Below are 19,966 nucleotides of genomic sequence, written 5' to 3' on the forward strand. Positions count from 1 at the left end.
CACATACATACACACACATACACACCCATACATATACACCCCCCCACATACATACACACACATACACACCCATACATATACACCCACACCCACAAACACACACATACATATACACACATACATACACAGACACACATACACACACATACATACACACACATACACACATACACACACACACATACACACACACACATACACACCCACCCACACATACACACCCACACACACACACATACATACACAAATCTTCTGGCAATTGTTGGCTTAGCCTTAGATTTCGTTGCTTCTTCTTTGTTATGGTTATTTCAAGCTCACAATTAACTAAGAAGCACAGTTAGTTCATATTAGACACATTGCTTGCACATTCCCAGTCTTCAGTGGGAATTTCTATTGCTGACTATAATGACCATTTCTTGTTACGACCTTGTGATGGACATGGTGCTTAGAGCTGTCTGTCATTATCCCATCCTGTCCTTGATTATCTCTGGAATATTTGCATATGCATAATGAGGCTCCTTGGGAATGGGACTCGAGTCTAAACACCTGATTCATTTGTATCTCATATGTATCTTATATACCTCACCTGTAATTACTTTTATGGAATACTAAAAACTGTTGCAGGAAGCAATGCTGTAGAATTTTCTCCTGTGGTATAATGTCAACAAACCCAGAAAATTCAGTTCTGGGAGAATTTTGGCTTCTCAGATTAGGAGTTTGTAAGCTGTAACAATCCTCTCTTTCACTGGCAGGAAAATGGAGGCTTCCAGCTGTACAGTAACTGCTGCTAGGTTGTCTGTGGTAGATCTAAGACCCCACTGAACACATATTTGACTCCAGAGCTACCTTCTCTTCACTGCAGATGTGGCTAGGGTTCTTTCAACTCTATTGTCATCCAGTTGGCTCAAACAGAAAAGAAAAAAACAATTAAAAAGTAGAACATGGCAACTTCAAGTAAGTTAAGGGAATTTACAGCAGTGGTTGTGTGGGATTGATTTTCTCAGATCCTAGTATTTCAAAATAGCAGCAAACCCAGATTTTGGCCTTTGTTGAAACTGCTATAGGTTCTTCAAAAACATAACCACACAGATCTTTTCCTGTTTACAAAGGGGGCAGTAAAGGAGGCCTTTCCCGAGGAATACTCATGCAGCAACTGTAAACTTTTCTGAAAAAATTGGGTTAACTCCACTATATACTTGCTTTTCAGAAACCACCTGGAATCAAGTTGCAAGGCTCTCCCAAGAGAGGCTAAGGAACAGTTATATATCAGCTTTTCTCATGTTGAATCCCTGGGGTATATGTGATTCCAAAGCTGCAGGGCCCTGGAGAGGCAGGGAGAGATCTCTGCTGATGACCCTGGTCCAGTCTGTGTTTTCTCTTCTACAGTCCCCTAGTGTTGCAACAGACACTGGACACAAGGTGATCTTATGGCTCTGTAATTCCTACAAAAGCTCCAGCTCACTTGCTGGAGCTTGGGTGCTTCTCCCAAGGCTGTGGTGCTGAGTCTGTTATCTCTAATTCACCACCAGAGTCTTGCAGGTAGCATGCTGTTCCGGAACCACTGCACTCTTTATCCCAGGCTTAGAACAAGAGGCTTTAGCCTCTCTAAGCCCTGCTACTTCTCCACTGTTGGCTCATTTTCCTCTTTTATCCTTGAACCAGTAGGATTTCTAAAGTACTTCTTAAAACTTGGGGTTCCTTTGATGGTCTTATATTGTCAAAAATAGGGGTGACCTTTGAGCAGTTTTCTACTGCAACCACACACCCTGTGGACAGGGCCTTTGGGCTTGAAACCAAGCCATAGAAGTAAAGAGTGAGGGCCTGACTCTCCTGGGAGATGGTGTGGAAAAGAGACTTGGTGTTTTTTTTCCCCCATTACATATTTTCAGTAGGTCTAAAATCACTGAGGAAGAAATGAGCACATCTGTTTCTTTTAAATTCTCATGCTTTTTGGTTGGGATGGAATACATCATTTATTCCTTACTCTTTCAGATATTTCCAAACCTATAATTTCAAGAATAGCATTAAATACATCGTTTTCTAATCAAGAATGACTATTCAAAATATTTCATTCAGAATGTAACTACCAAATCAATTTTGTCTTGTTAACTTTGCTTAATCTTGTGCTTCAGTATTGATATTATATAAGTCATTCAATAGCACATAGAATTATATGGCACATAGAACATATGTAATCAAATACACATACAAATATGTATATAAAGATGTATTATATAAGTAATATAAAGAAATTGATGTGGTTTTAATGAGCTATAACTTTTGTACAGGTATGCTTATATTTTGATCTTTCAGTGATTGGTTGTAAATTAATACTCAGTTGGGTGCATATTTTTCTCATGTTTCTCCCAAATCTATTTTAAGACTCAAAGCTAATGATTCTTAAGGGATACTCAGCATTATATTAGACAGATATTCATTTAATTGTCTAAGCAAGAGAAAATTGTGTGTTCATGCGTGTGAGAGAAAAACAGAGAGATAGACCATAGCATAATTATAAGTGTCAATACAACAGAAAAATGGAAAAATTATAGATACACTCAATATCTGAGCACCCAATATATAAAGCAAACATTGACATATTTGAAGAGATAAATATAAGCAATACGATTGTAGTAGGAGACTTCCATATCCCAGTTATAGTAATGAAAGGCTATGAAAGGGAGCCACTAGGGAAGAGTAAATCTGAACGGTCCTGTAGGCTGGATGGACTTAGCAGATATTTGAAGAGTGTTCTATCCTATTCAGTTGCATCAAGATACACATGCAGAGGCATGAGGATATCAGCCCCTAGCTGGGCAAACACGAACCCCAGGTTCAGAGAGACACCTGATTCAGTGAAGTAAAGCAGAGACTGAAAGAGAGCACCTCATACCCTCATCTGGCTTCCATGTGTGAGTAAAGATGTTTGTTCCCCCCACAGAAACATGTACGTACATACATACATACATACATACATACATACATACATACATACATGCATGCATATGGTGAGGGAGAATTGTCTGTATTCTGTCAATCATGTTTTAAATAAACGCTGATTGGCCAGGCAGGAAGTATAGGCAGGAAAATCAGACAGGAAATAGAAATGATGTAATGGAAACAGGAGAATTCTGGGAAGGAGGAAGTTGATTCTTCCAACTCCTGCCCAGACCACGGAAGCAGCAGGATATGATCTGCCCCACTGAAAAAGGGTACTGAGCCACATGGCTAACATAGATCAGAAAAATGGGTTAATCAAGATGTGAGAGTTAGCCAGTGAGAAGCTAGAGCTAATGGGCCAATCAGCTTATAATTTATGGAGACTTATGTGAGATTTTCTTTGGGGCTAAACAGTTGTGGGGTGCCAGGTAGGACAGAAAACCCCCAACAAACAGGCCCCTCATTCATGTTATCTGCATACATACATACATTTATACATCTTTTAACAAATGAATGGAAGGCAAGATGTGTTCATTCATGTGTGTGGTACCAGTACTTGGGAAGCTGAGGCAGGCAGATTTCCATGAATCTGGAGCCAGACTGGATTACACAAGCATTCCAGGGCCACGTAGGCTACAGAGTAAGATCTACTTCAAAAACAGAAGCAAACAACAATAACAACAACAACAAAAGTTAAAGAAAATGTAGACTATGTATACTATCCATACTGTCTTAAAAGTTAAGAATTATGTCATTTTGAAAAGTATGGATGGTCTTGGAAGGCATTATACTCAGTGAAATTGAAGGGCACTAATGAAGCAGAAAGACAAACACTTTGTTTTTACTTGTGAAATCTAAACCAGTTGAACTAACAGAAGCAGCAAATGGAATTGGAATATGTTAGTAAAATTGCATAATGTTTCATTTGGTCAGGAAGAGCAAACACCAATTATTTGGAGTCAGAGGTATATTAATTAGCTTGATTCAATATTTTACCTGGTACATGTATATCACATAACCACTTTAAATAACATATGTGAAATTGAATTTTGCAAATATCCATTAGATCTTAGGGAAAAACACCATGCTTGAAAACAGTAAGTTTATACATAAAGTTAGTTATGCTATGATTTCAGCATTTCATACAATTTCTTATAGATTTCTCCTACAGCCTTCTGGTGCTTTGATAATCACTTTTTACAGCTGATATTTAGCTTAATCTTAGTTCTGAAACTAATTTGTTTGTCCTTGAGAAAAGTACCCCACAATTTTCGTTGAGCTTTAATTTATTCAGTGAAAAGACATTTTCGGATATTCTTCATGTTTACTGACAAGAGGATATAAAACAGTGAAAATAGTAAATATTTATTCAGAGATATTCGTTTCAGGAGAGAGAAGTAGATAAAGCTCCTTCAAAAGAGGAGTGAAGGGGACCTGTGTTAGGTAGGATGACCTCACCAAGGATGGAAGGGGACCTGTGATGTAGGATGACCTCGCCAAGGAGAGAAGGGGACCTGTGTTAGGTAGGATGACCTCGCCAAGAAGGTAAGGCACTCAGGTGGAGTCAAGAGTGAAGCAGATGTAAACTTAAAGTTCAGAGTTATCAGTCACCTGCTGAGCAACATGGAGAACTGTTCCTTTCTCATTGGTTCATGAGAGGAACATGTATCCTGATTTCAGGCTATAATGAGATTTAAGATCCATACATTTGGTACCAGCCATAACCTCTGAAGTGAATTATAAAGTTCTTCTGCTTGAAATATATATACATATACATACATATATATAGTGTGTACATTCTATACACTATACATATATATAGTGTGTACATTCTATACACTATACATACATATACGTGCATGTATGTATAGTGTATAGAATGTACACACTATATATGTGTATAGTGTATAGAATGTACACACTATATATATGTATGTATATGTATATATGCTGAGTAGAATGGGTGTCGATTTTCCTGAGTCTTCTGTGAGGGTTGCAGGGCTAGCTTTTGAGGGTAATGTGTACTAGACAGAGATTCTAATGAATGTCACAGTCATCTCCTGTGTCATACAAAGGACAATGGACTCTGACCCGAAGACAGTCACAGGTTCATGAGAGGTGAGCTAAACTATATAATCTGTTTTGTCTGGACTCATAACTACGTAGTGTAATTGAGTCAGAATAATAGTTGCAGTATTCAGAATGAATTATCTTTGTTGTATGCAGGCACAAATTTAAATGTTAAATATTCATGTCTTAAATTCATTTAGTCATCAAAACAACCAAAGGGAAAAAAAAATCAACCCAATCTTTATTGTGTCTTCTGAACCCTTTTAAACAGAAGGTGAACTGAACTGAAGTTAGGAGACACAGTTAAGTCACACTCAAAATTGAGATCTGACACTAATCATTGTCAGATTGAGCTCCTCAACCACCTTCTTCTCATTTTTTAAAAATTTCTATTAAAATCTATTTGGTCATATCCTTTATTTTCCCCTAACTCCTCTGAGATCTCCCTATCTTCTTAACTCACCCAACTTCATGTTCATTCTTCTCTCAAAACAACAAAAAATGAAAAAAACCTCAAAACAGGTAAACCAACTAAGAAAAAAAAATCAGTAAGACAAAAATACCAAACAAATTAAAAAGGCATGTGTGTATGCGCGATTACGTGTGATCACACACACACACACAGACACACACACACACACACACACAGAGTTCATTTTGTATTATTTTGTTGTTGGCCTACCTCCGGAAAAATGATTGATTTGTCTTTCTCAAATTCCTTTCCTCAAGACTCAGGGATCTGTGTGGAAAGGTTGAGGTAGAAAAGCTGTAAGGGATGAAGGTGGTTGATATCTCCAAGAAAATGGTATCTTCCAAACACAAAAGGACTGATTCACACATGAACTCACAGAGACCGTGACAGGGTGCACAAGACTGCCCAGTCTCAAACCAGACAAGATCCCATGACTGAGACCATCTTCTCAACCCCATGGGGCTGCCCCTTTGTGACATGGTACAGTGCACCCCTGATCATTGTTCAGCCCTCCTTTAGGAGTATACAATCTGCCAATTTCTACCTCTTGGTAAAATGGATATACAGGATAGATAAAATGGATTTTTAGAAGATTGGATGTAAAGACTCAGATGTATTTCTTTGTGGATCCTTTAAATTGGCTAAACCTCTCTGTAGACTTTATTTTTATCTGTAGTCATTTTCCTGAAAGTGTAGAGTCTAGCATGTAGAACTTTAAGAACATTTGGAGTTACTCATATGCAGAAGGAAGCTGGTTAGTTTGACTAGTTTGTGCTTAGCATATCAGTGATTTATATGTATAATATGCTTTCTTTATTTGCAAATATCAGGAAAAATAAGCAGAGTTTTCAGCTACAGAATTTCTTCATTTAGAATTTTATTCTTGCCAACATAGAATAAGCTCTTGGAAGGCAGCTGGTATTCTATCATGATTCTTAAGAAAAGTCTAGAAGTATGTCAATGTGCCAAGATCTGTACAAAATAAGAAAGAACATATTTCAGAGTGGTGATTTTCCAGGGGCTAGCAGAGGGAGGATGACCACATCAAAGGAATGGAGCTTACATTTGTCTTTATTTTCTTCAGAGAGAGTGAAATATATCCAAATTAGCCATTGGGTCGTCAAAGATAAAAAAAAAAAAGGCTGGATGGATAGTTTAATGTTGGAGGGCTTTCTTAGCACAAAACAGAAACAGGACATTCTGAACCTTGCAAAGAGTTTAAAATTAAGTGGGACTTGAATCTGGGGTGTGTGCATACTTTGTACTATCTGGAGATCAGAAAACTTGCTGATGTGCAATTGTCTCAATTGCACTACTTCCATTAAAACTATTTATTTAAAAACTTAAAAAAAAAAAAAAGTCTAGAATACCATACTGTTAACGGAATCATTTGTGTCCCTAACTCAGAGTCTGGCAGGGCATTGTTTTCGTTGGTAAAACACAAATACCTACTTAGACTTGTAAGAATTCACTCTGTGTATGTCACAGAGTTGCGTTGTTCTTGGCAGACTTGGTGTAGGAATGCTGCTGTGCGTTTCCAGGTGGGACCTTGAGTGTGCTCAGGAGTCCACAAGTGGCAGGTGAGAGGTTGGAGTGGATTCCAGTTTTGAGAGATGAGATAAAAAAGAAACTGCTAAGAACAGTAGAACCCGGCCCTTGGCAATAGTGGTATTTGAGGGGGGCTGTGGTTAAGGAAGCTTATCAGAATAAAAGGTCCCATAAGGAAGGGAGGGAACTTGGCTGTAAAAACTGCAGTAAGGTTGGAGAGACTCTCAGGAGGTAGACGATGGCAGGCACCTTCCAAGGACAAGAAGTTCAGGGTGCTGAGAGCCACAGTGTTAGGGCATAACCAGAACTTGAGAGAAACAACTTCACACACAGGTTATCTGCCTCCTTTGGTTGCTCAAGTACTCGGAATTTTTTCTTCCTGTAACCTTTGCTATTCCCTCTCTCTTTTCCTCTCATTCCTTCCTTCTCTCCCTCCCTTCCTCCATGCCTCCTTCCCTCCTTTTCTGTCTCTTTTTCTTCTTCTGAGCTTTAGGTCATCTTGTTCTCAATGAACTGGGACTTTTCCATTTCCCGATAAAATACATTTGTATTTTTTATTGTTTTTTAAAGATGAAAACTACCTTTGCCTAGCTTTAAAAGGATTGTCTGTGGTTTTAACATCGCTCTGTTTTCCTGGTTGATCAGTCTTCTTGTAGTTCAGGAATTCTACCTGGATGGTTGGATGAGGATGTGTGAAAGGCGATGTGCTGTGAGAATCAGTTTTCAGATATCGGAGGCAATACTTTCACTAAATGGTCTGTAGAATGGCAGTTGAAAGGTCAGTCAGAATTGGCCTTATTAGTGTATCTTTTGTGGATCTCTTGACTGAATTTCACTTTATACAGTGAGAGGTAAAAATTTTTATTCTCTAAGGAGTATACAACTAAAAATGTAGATATTCCAACTGTGTGAGCCACACTTTATCTTAGTGAAAAGTTAGATGTTATCATTAGTAGGATTTGACTTTGAGGATCAGTCCTGGTTATTTAATTGTGTAGCTGCTGCTTGCACAGTAACTCCACACATTGCTTCAAGTAGCCATGTGGCCATGCTAGACCCAAGACTTTCATCTTTTGACTCCCAAGGCAAAGCTTTTCCCAGTGCTGTCCTTTTTCCTGGAAATGGGTTTCTTGGTTCAGCTGTAGTGAAATCCTCTAGCTTCAAGGGCGAAAGCTTTACATCTTGTAAAGCAGGGTGTAGATTCTGCTGCATAGTCTGCCGGGAGAGCCTGCAGAGATGTCTGAAGAGGTGGGCAGTGCCATGCAGATGCAGACACAGATGCGAATGAGAAGCCTCGGGGTCCATGTTATCACACCTGGAACAGCCACAAGCTCTCAAAAGTCCTTTGATCATTTGGATAAAAGATGACTGATTAGGTATAGATTCACTGTTTTCTGTGATCAAATCATGCCTCAAACTCAATGACTTCTAAACTATAGTGTAACACTAATGACTCTTGTTAATGCTTTTGTCCATTTATTCTTAGGAGAATGAATGCTATTTACAGAATTTGGATAAGTTGTCTTCCACAACCCTCATTCTGCCTAGATCGAACATGATAGGCAATCGACAGTCACTGCCAGTCTTCCTTGGAGGAAAATGTCTCCTTACGATAAGAGGACTGTTGCTAGATAAGAGGAACAAATGTTTTCTTTAAGCCAAGACAAGCCAGCTTCCTGTGAATCACAGACAGGGTAAAAAGTGGCCTGTTTCATTGTAATGACTTGGCTTCCTCCTACCGCACTTTCGTTATTGCAGAATGAGAGAAAGTATTGTTTTTTTTCTGCCTAAGAATTGCACACATGAAAGTGAGAGTGTGGAAGTACTGTCCTCATCCCTGGCTCTGAGGATAGACAGAAGCAAGGCATGCTGGACTGAGAATGCTGTTCATTTTCCCCAGACACGCCTTCTTCTCATTTTCCTAAGAGAATTATGATTGGAAATCTGGGTGACCATTAAAGTATTGATTATTTGATAGCGATAATCCATTGGTTAAATGAGAAGTGGCAGCTAAGTGTTCTTTTGGGCCCTGTAACTAGTTGTGAGGTCCCTGCTTCAGCTCTTTATCAGTAGGGACCATTATTAAAACTTACAAAGGTCTCCTTGTGCAGGGAAAATGATGACTATGACTTTGACAGTATTTATTTTACTAAATGAGATGAATCAGTTGAAGAAAAATAGTTATACTAGTGCTTCTTGAATTTAGATTTAGCATTTCCCCATAAATATATAAGTATTTATGCTGAGATCTTAACTTGGTTTGACATATGAGATGGGCTTTATAGTGAGTTTAAGCTCAAAGAGATGAGATGTAACTATAATTGATTTTGAGAAAGACTAGGCTATTACAGCAGCTCTTTGAACATAGAGGCAGAATTAATTCTATCTTCCTATTTGCTACCACACCCCTGGTGCCTAATTTTTGTCTATCAAATGCTAAGTACTTAAAAGTGCTTACTGCTTAAATTAATCTTATTGTTTTGATACCTGTAATAAGATTCCATAGGCTCAGTGTCTTGTCAATATCTCACTAAACAAGCAAATTGAACATTCTTTTAAAGCTACTCTTACTGCATAAGAAAAATACTTTAGTAATGAAATAACTGGAATGAAAATAGCAAAAATAAATGCATTTCCCCATCACAACTCCACTAGCCAGTCAGCAGGCAAGACTTCTGTGGGCAAGCTGCTCCACCCCTCCCTCCCCCAGCCCATTGGACCCTGTAATCCACAACTTCTGCTAGCCCCACAAATGTAACTATCCACCAGTGGCATCAGTGGCCCTGGAGGCACAGATACTACCTATACCAGTTGGAAGAAGGGATGGGTAGACGCCAGTGCAAGATTACATTCAACAACATAAAGGGCAATATGGCACCACCAGAAGCTAGTAGTTCTACAACAGCAAGACCTGAACATCCCAATGCAGATAAAGCAGAAGAGACTTCTCAATGGAGACTCTGAAAGTCAGAAGTTTCTGGACAGTTGTTATGTAGATACTTTGAGAAACCACAGATGCCTGCCCAGACTAACTTTCTTTTTCTTTTTTTTTTAAATATTTATTTATTATGCATACAATATTCTGTCTGTATGCCTGAAGGCCAGAAGAGGGCGCCAGACCTCTTTACAGATGGTTGTAAGCCACCATGTGGTTGCTGGGAATTGAACTCAGGACCTTTGGAAGAGCAGGCAATGCTCTTAACCACTGAGCCATCTCTCCAGCCCCCCAGACTAACTTTCTATTATTCATGGAATCACCCAGCAAAGCTTTCTTTTTTTTTTTTTTTTTTTTGGTTTTTCGAGACAGGGTTTCTCTGTGGCTTTGGAGCCTGTCCTGGAACTAGCTCTGTAGACCAGGCTGGTCTCGAACTCACAGAGATCCACCTGCCTCTGCCTCCCGAGTGCTGGGATTAAAGTCGTGCGCCACCATCGCCCGGCCCCAGCAAAGCTTTCAATCACCATAGATGGAGAAAACAAAATATTTCATGATAAAACCAGATATAAACAATACCTATACACAAATCCAACCCTATAGAAAGTACTAGAAGGAAAATTCCAACTCAAGGAAGTGAGCTGCACCCAGGAAAACACAAGAAATAGATAATTCCACACTAGCAAATCCCAAAAAAGATACACACACACACACACACACACACACACACACACACACACTCTAACACAAAAATAATAAGAATTAACAATCACTGATCATTCATATCCCTTAATATTTATGGATTCAATTCATGTATAAAAAGACACAGACAAAGAGGATACAAAATCAGGAGCCGATCTTCTGATGCATAACAAGAAACACATCTCAACTTCAAAGGCAACATTACCTCAGAGTAAAGGGTTGGGAAAAGAATTTCCAATCAAATGAACCAAGAAGCAAGCTGGTGTAGCTATTCTACTACCAAACAAAATAGACTTCAAACCATTTCATATTTATCACAGGAAAGATCCATCAAGATGAAGTCTCAATTCTGAGCATTTATGCCTCAAATATAAGGTCATCAATATTTGTAAAAGAAACATTACTAAAGGTTAAATCACACATCAAACCACATACATTAATAGTGGGAGACTTTAGCACCCCATTCTCACCATGGACAGGTCAATCAGACAGAGAATTAATAGAGAAATAAGGAAACTAACAGATGATATGATTCAAATTAACTTAACAGACATCTATAGAACATTCCACCCAAAGACACACACACACAAATAATATCATCTTCTCAGTTACTCATAGAACCTTCTCTAAATTTGACCATATGCTCAGTCACAAAGCAAATATCAACAGTTATAAAAAAATGGAATAAATTCTTGTATCTTATCAGATCACCATGACTTAAAGTTAGAATTCAACAACAACACAAGCTACAGAAAGCCTACAAACTCATAGAAGTTGAATAATGCTCAACTGAATCATCAGTGGGTCAAGAAATAAAGAAAGAAATTAAAGATTTTCTACGATTCAATGAAAATGAATATACAACATATCCAAACTTATGGGACACTGTGAAAACAGTTTTAAGAGGAAAGTTCATAGCACTAAGTGCCTTCCTAAAGAATTTGGAGAAATCCTATACTAGCAACATAACAGCACACCTAAAAGATCTAGAACAAAAAGAAGCAGACTCACCCAGGAGGAGTAGATGCCAGTAAATAATCAAACTGAGGGCTGAAATCAATAAAATAGAAACAAAGAGAACAAGTCAAAGAATCAATGAAACAAAGAGTTGGTCCAAGAAAATCAACAAGATAGACAAACACTTATTCAAACTAACCAAAAGCAGAGAGAGAATAAATAAATTAACAAAATAAGAAATGAAAGGGGGAACAGAAGAACAGACAATGAGGGAATCCATCATTGGAAACGCATACTCCACAAAATTGAAAACTTAAAAGAAATGGACAATTTTCTGTACAGGTATACATACCAAAATCAAATCAAGACCAGATAAGTACTTTTTTTATTTTTATTTTTTTATTGATTAAATACTTTAAATAGGCCTTTAACTTCTAAGGAAATAGAAGCAGTCATTAAAATTCTCCCACCCCAAAAAAGCCCAGGGCCAGATTGTTTCAGCACAGAATTCTACTAACATTTCAATGAAGAGATAATACCAATACTCACCAAATTGTTCCAAACAGTAGAAACAGAAGGGGTATTGTCAAACACCTTTTATGAAGTTACAGTTACCCTGAGACCCAAACCTCACAAAGATGCAACAAAGAAAGAAAATTACAGACCAATCTCCCTCATGAACATTGAAGCAAAAATACTCAATAAAATACTGCCAAACTGAATCCAAGAACACATAAAAATAAAAAATAAAAAACATTCACCATTATCAAGTAGACTTCATCCCAGAGATTCAGAGATGATTCAACATATGAAAATCTGTAAATGTAATCCACCACATAAACAAATAGAAAGACACATGATCATCTCATTAGATGCTGAAAAAGCCTTTGACAAAATCCAACACCCCTTCATGATAAAGGTCTTGGAGAGATAGGAATACAAGGATCATACCTAAACATAAAAGGCAATATACAGAAGGCTGACAGGCACCATCAAATTAAATGAAGAGAAACTCAATGCGATTCCATTAAAATCAGGAACAAGACAAGGCTGTCCACTCCATATCTATTCAATATAGTACTAGGAGTTCTAGCTAGAACAGTAAGACAATGAATAAGAACAAGGGAATACAAATTGGAAAGAAGTCAAACTTTGGGTATTTGCGGATTATATGAAAGTATACATAAATGATTCCAAAAATTCTACAAATGAACTCCCACAACTGATAAACACCTTCATTAATGTGGTAGGATACAAGATTAACTAAAAAATAATCAGTAGCCCTCCTATATATAAATGATAGGCCAAGAAGAAAATCAGAGAATATCACCTTTTATAATAGCGACCAATAATATAAAATATCTTGGGGTAGCTCTAACCAAACAAGTCAAAGACCTGTATGACAAGAACTTTAAGTCTCTGAAGAAAGAAGTTGAAGAAGATACCAGAAATTGGAAAGATCTACCTTGCTTTTGTATAGGTAATATCAACATAATAAAAATGGCAATCTTATCAACAGCAATCTATACATTTAATTCAATCCCCATCAAAATCATGACACAATTCTTCACAGACCTCAAATAACAATACTCAACTTCATATATATTATATATCCCAGGATATCTAAAACAATCCTGTATAATAGAGGAACTTGTGGAGGCATCACCATTCCTGACTTTAAGCTCTACTATAGAGCTCTAGTAATAAAAACTACTTGTTGTTGGCATAAAACCAGACACGTGGACCAATCAAATCAAATTGAAGATTCTGCCATTAATCCACACACCTATGAAAACCTGACTTTTTACAAAGAAGCCAAAACTGTACAATAGAAAAAGGAAAGCATCTTCAACAAATGCTGCTGGCATAACTGAATGTCAACCTGTAGAAGATTGCAAATAGATCTATATCTGTCACCATGCACAACATTAAGTTCAAGTGAATCAAAGACTTAAACGTAAATCCTGTTACACTGAACCTGATAGAAGAGAAAATGGGAAGTAGCCTTGAATGCATTGGCACAGGAGACCATTTCCTAACTATAACCCCAGTAGCTCAGACACTGAGAGCAATAATCAATAAATGGGACCTCCTGAAACTGAAAATCTTCTGTAAGGCAAAGGACTCTGTCATTAAGACAAAACAACAAATGGAAAAAGTTCTTCACCAATCCCACATCTGGCTGATCTCGATCTCTAAAATATATAAAGAACTCAAGGGACTAGACATAAAGATACCAAATAATCCAATTAAAAATTGAGTATAGTTCTAAACAGGAAATTATCAATAGAAGATTATCAAATGGTCCACATCCTTAGTCATCAGGGAAATAAAAATTGAAACAACTCTGAGATACTATCTCACACCTGTCAGAATGGCTAAGATAAAAAACACTGAGAACAGATGTTGGAGAGAGTTATGGGAACACACCTCCACTGCTGATGGGAGTGCAAATTTTTACAGCCACTTTGGAAATCAGTGGTGTAGTTTCTCAGAAAACTGGGTTTCAATTTACCTCACAACCCAGTAATGCCACTTTTTGGCATATACCCAAAGGATCCTCAATTATATATACCAGAAGGACACTTGCTCAGATATGTTCATATCAGTATTATTTGTAGTAGCCAGAACCTGAAAATAGCCTAGTTGCTCTTCAACTGAAGAATGGATAAAGAAAATGTGATACATTTACACAATGGAGTATTATTTAGCTATAACAACAATGACATCATGGAATTTGTAGGCAAATGGTTGAAATTAGAAAAAAATCATCCTGAGTGATGTAACCCAGACAAACATGGTAAGCGCTCACTCAAAAGTGGTTACTAGATTCAAAGCAAATGATAATCAGACTATAGTCCACAGCTCCAGAGAAACTAGGTAACAAGGAGGACCCTAAGAGGGTCACAGGGATTGCCCTGGGAAGGGGAAATAGATGAGCTCTCCTGGGTAAACTGAGGGTGGAGGTGGTAGAGGAGTGGGGATGGAGGATGAGAACATGAGGGGATGGGATGGTCTAGTTGGGGGAGGGATGGAGGGGGAGAACAATGAAAGACATGTCCTCATAGAGGGAGCCGTTATGACGTTATGGAGAAACCTGGTACTTGGGAAATTCCCAGGAATCAACAAGGATGACCCAGCTAAGACTCCCAGCAATAGTGGAGAGGGTGCCTGAACTGTCCTTCCCCTGTAATCAGATTGGGAAAACCCTGTCATCATAGAGCCTTCGTCTAGTAACTGATGGAAGCAGATGCCGAGATACACAGCCAAGCACTGGGTCGAGCTTCAGGAGTCTAGTCGAAGAGAGGGAGGGGGATTTTATGCTCAAGGGGGCAGGGTCAAGATCATGATGGGGAAATCCACAGAGAGATCCACAGAGACAGCTGATGCAAGCTCATGGGAATTCATGGACTCTAGACTGATAGCTGGGGAGCCTGCATGGGAGCGAACTAGGCCCCCTGCATGTGGGTGACAGTTGTGTAATTTGGTCTCTTTGAGGGAGGCCCGGCAGTGGGTCCAGGATCTACCCCTGGTGCATAAACTGGCATTTTGGAACCCATTGCCTATGGTGGGATGCCTTGCTCAGTCTTGATGCAGAGGGGAGGAGCTTGGCTTTGTTGATTCCCCATAGGAGGCCTCACACTTTCTGAGCAGTGGCTGGGTGAGGGTGGGTTGTGCTGCATTGGTGGGTGGGAAACAGGAGAAGGGGAAGGAGTGGGAACTGTGGTTCATATGTAAAATGAATAAAAAGTTTAAAAGAATATGTGTAATTTATAGCTGTAGTCTTTTAAAACATGAGGTCTCTAGATGGAGAGCTAAAACCAAGAGTCTCCATGATAAACAGATTAAAAATAGACTTTTTACTGATAGACATAAATCCGAGAGAATAGTTAGCATGTAAGCAATTTGATTTATTAAGTATTTCTTGGCACATTTTGCTTGCATTCACTATAATATCTTACTTTTTCTATCACACTCTTTTTCCCACAGAGACTCTTCCTTTCATGATCTCTTACTGGGTCCTGTAAGCAGACCTATGGAGAGGAAGAGGGTGGCATGTTCCCAGTGGAATGTGAGAACAGAAACTCTGAGGGCCACAAAAGCTGCCATGGCTTTGTTATTTGGTGATGCCCTAGTACAGTGTTTTCCATATGCGTCTTTGCACCTGCGTATTTGAGCCCTTTCAGGGTCATAGCTGTAGAAACATATCAGGAAAACAAGGTCAGTGGAAAGTGAGTGCATGACCTCCCGGTTCAGCCTGGACTTTGCGGGTGGAGTTTTAAATCTCTCTCTTCTAGTTGCTGCTGTGGTAAAGAAATCCCAGACTGAGACCATTGCTAAACAGTGACAGCCTTAGACAAGAAGGTCTGTGTCTCTCTTTCTGTTTGTCTCTCTGTCTCTGTCTTCATCTGTCTCTGTCTCTCTGTGTCTGTATCTCTCTCCATCTCCCTCCTTTTTTGTTTCTGTTTGTCTGCTTTCTATTTTTCTCATTGTGATTGTATTGAGGCAGTCCTAGCAGATTAGCCAAGAGCAATTCTGGGTGTAATTGTGAGGGTCTTTTCAGAGAGAATTAAGTGAAGAGAATTCCATTGTGGATAGCAGCGCTCTGAAGGCAGCAGTGGGCAGCAGGATGGGAGTCCAGATGAAGTAATAAGCAAGAAAGGTGAAAGTCAGAGACTATCAGCATTCTCTTGGTTATTGCCCACCGTGATATGGCAAAATCTGTTCCACCATGCTCCTTCTACCATGATGGATGCGAGCCAAAATGAAACCATGCTTCTTTAATTTGTTTTGCTTAGGTATTTTGTCTAAGCTTTGAAAAACTAACATAGTCCTTCCACAAAAGCTCCAGGGTTGGCTAATTGTCAGTTTCATTCAGTTCTTATAGGATTTCAAGGTTGTTGGGGAGAGTCTATTTTTTTTAACTTTACTTTAGAAATGACCAATTAATTAAAATGAAATATGGCCAATCCATACATCAGCTAATATCTAGAAAAAATGTGCAGTACCCTGCCTAATAAAGTATCCTATGCTATACTAACAGACAAACAAGAGCAAAACAAAGAATGTAGTTTCTGAAATTGTGGACTATACTAAAGCCTGACTGCCAAGATCAGTATCACGAGAGAAAGTTGATGACAGTTTGAGAGAAAGTATCAAGTAAAGAGATGCTTGGGAGTGCTAGCAGAGGTAGGCATTGCTATAACCTTGTGAAATTAATTAAATTTAAATCAATTAAGTTAAATCAGTATAATCTTATGATATCAATTAAATTTTAACCAGAGTGTGTAGTTCTTCCTTTGATATGTGCCTATTGGGATGAAAGAAAGACAGAATAGAAGCAAAGGATTAAAAAGGATTAAAAGATGAAATACTTTAGGACGTCTTAGCTTTCCTGTGTTGTTAAAGGCCCTTATCCATTGAATTTGGACAACATAGCTGTTCTGCAGACACAAGGGAGCATCATCCTAGTTTTCATTTACATGTTCCTGGTTCCTGATATGAGTAGTGTCCAATACAATTATTTGTGACATATGCCAGAGGTATTGAACAGTGCCCAGTCACCTATTCCCTTAGTTTCTTTTGAGATGGATGTTACTTTTATCTTGTATTCATAAACAAAGTTATTAGACCTATAGAAGTTAGGAGCTTGCTAAAATAGTTCCCAAATGCATGTTTTCAGTTTAACATATGAGAAACTTACAACTAATATGAGAGTGAGAATTAAATATTGTCTTATGTTGCAGATGAATATCATTTAACAGCTGGCAGGGAATGGAAGGTGATGTGACAGGTGGTATTGAATTAGTTATAATTGTTTCACCTCTGGACAATGGTTATTGGTTCCCTTGCGTTTTCTTTAAGGTAGGGTAGTGCTTTTAGGACCAAGAAAGCTAGACTCTATTCTCTGTGATGTTTGTTGGTCAGGTACTGGGAAACCAGGTTATTTAAATATAAAATATACCGTGGCTCAGTTTTCTTACCTGGCATATGTATATAATACCTTTTTCCTTTATGAGTCTATTATAAATACAGTCAATACTCATGATTTGTGGGTTCTATATTTGCATAATTTATTCATGATGCTCAAATCCATAAACTTAGGCATTCACAATAATTTACAGACTGGATGGACTATCTATCCATCTATCTATCTATCTATCTATCTATCTATCTATCTATCTATCTATCTATCTATCTATTTATTTTTATCAACTTGGAACAAGCTAGGGTCATTTAAAGAAGAAACCTCACATGAGGAATTGCTTCTCTCAGATTGGACTTTAGGCATGCTTCTGGGGGCATTTTCTTAGTTACTGACTAATGTGTAAAAACTCAGTCCACTATGGGTGGTCAAGCCAGTTAACAGCACTCCTCCATGGCCTCTGCTTTCAGTTCTTCCCTCCATCTTCCTGCTGTGGGTTCTTTCCTAAATTTCCCTTCATGGTGGATAATAAGCTGTAAGGCGAAATAAAACATCTTTATTAATTGCTAGTCAATTTAAAACATCAATATTTGATTTTAGACTAAACTGTCTTTAGAGAGAGTTTAGAATGTTGCTTTGTTGTTGATCGCATTAGTTATGTTAGGAGACAGTTATTAGATTCTGAGTTTACTAGAAGACCTTTAACTCACTGAAACTAAAAGAAATAGTTTCCTTAACTGTTTCTTTGCTGGTTGTTCTCATACTGCTACTAGCCGCCATGGTGAGCATGTGCAGTATGACCGGGAAGTCACCCCAACTGCTGCGCCATATTTGCCGTATCACATTTATTAACATAGCCCTGTGAGGCAGCTACCATGGTAGTTACCTCGGAAACAAAAGCCTGAAGAGACAATTAGTGGATTCAATGTCACAGAAGAGGTGTTCCAAGATGACCTTCTTTTCCTGCGTCCGGGTTAACTTTGATTTTGTGCAATATTCTCTGACTGTCCTTCGCTGATATTCTGTTGTTTTTACTGATCTCAGAATATTGATTTGAATGTTCCCAGTTCACCAAAGAGCAGTATTAAGCTTTTCTAAAGAGAATCATTCTATTAGTTTAGTGGGTGAGTAGGTGGATAAGAGTGGGTCTGAGCTCTAATTCATTAATTAGATTTTTTTTTTAAAAGACAGCTTGTTTTTATTTCTGTTTAAGTCCTCCACTGTATTAAGAGGCATGTGCCTGCCTGTGAGGCTCCGCTGCCTCACTGGGCTGGGAGATTTCTTTTCATCAGTTAATTGGGACATTTTATTTTGTTCTTATTCCTTTAATGTCCTGATTAAGGGATTAGATAGCCCCTCTCCAGGCTTGAGCTCTAATCCCACCCCACACAGGGCCATGCACTGTGGAAACATTGATTTGCATGTATTGAATGAGTAATAACGTAGCAGCAAAACTCCTGGCTTAGTCTAGCTCTTAAATAGGCAGAGACCTTGGCTTTAGACATGGATGAGGGTGGTGTAAATGGCCAGTTGCCATGGTAAATATTGCAAAGGTGGAAGATGTTGAAAAGGCTTCAGAGTGGGGATAAGTTGCTTAGCTACTGCACCACTATCCTGTATCCCCTTTCTATTTTGTTCTTCGTTGGACCAACATTTGGTTTGAACTTAGCATATACGAGGTACAACTAGGACCCCCAAATAATGACCTCTTTTTCTATGGAGAAAAAGTAGTACTTCCCTTCATCAGTAATTTCTATGTGCCTTAGGGGAGGAGCTGTGGAAAGTGACCTGCTAGGCCATGGAGGCGGGCACAGATGACAGCATGGGATCGGGGTAATTTGTCTTGAAGATGGTCCTTTCACATAGGAACTAGAGTTATCCAATAGAGATAAGGTGCAACCCCTGGGAAGAAAAGTCACAGTAGCAGATGAGAGGATTAATATGCATTTTGTTTTGATCAAAAGAGTGTGGAGAAAAAGGTGAGGGGAGTAAACTAGGTTGAGGAAGATTTTGGAGTGCAAAGAGCAACTAGGAAGACATTGGAAGGCTTTCCTTGGGGTTTTATAAAATAACTCTGCTGACAATACAAAGGAGAGACGGTTCCCGGAAGAGGCCAATGACTAATGGACTGTACCTTCTTCTGCCTTCCAGCTTTCTCCTGTGCCTCTGGAGAGTATCTAGAAATGAAGAACCAGGTATGCAGTAAGTGTGTCGAAGGCACCTACTCCTTGGGCAGTGGCATCAAATTTGATGAATGGGATGAGTTGCCAGCGGGATTTTCCAACGTTGCCACATTCATGGACACTGTGGTGGGCCCTTCTGACAGCAGGCCAGGTGGCTGTAACAAGTAAGACCCCAAGCGACGACACTTTGCACTTTGAAGACTTGGCAAAGGTGTAGTCATTCTTTCCTAGGAAAA

The 19,966-nt window shown here is 38.7% G+C and overlaps 1 protein-coding gene across 3 annotated transcripts in view; it reads left to right on the top strand.

Moving 5' to 3' along the window:
• The window catches only part of Kiaa1324l (KIAA1324 like), a 164,979-nt gene that overhangs the window by 81,217 nt on the left and 63,796 nt on the right, over positions 1 to 19,966 (top strand). For all 3 annotated transcript variants that reach the window (XM_005358323.3, XM_026784691.1, XM_026784690.1), the window contains one exon: positions 19,699 to 19,894. In XM_005358323.3, the coding sequence (XP_005358380.1) occupies positions 19,699 to 19,894 (196 nt within the window). The remainder of the gene's footprint in view (positions 1 to 19,698; positions 19,895 to 19,966) is intronic.

Source organism: Microtus ochrogaster, chromosome 26 (assembly GCF_000317375.1).
Source record: "Microtus ochrogaster isolate Prairie Vole_2 chromosome 26, MicOch1.0, whole genome shotgun sequence".
NCBI lineage: Eukaryota > Metazoa > Chordata > Mammalia > Rodentia > Cricetidae > Microtus > Microtus ochrogaster.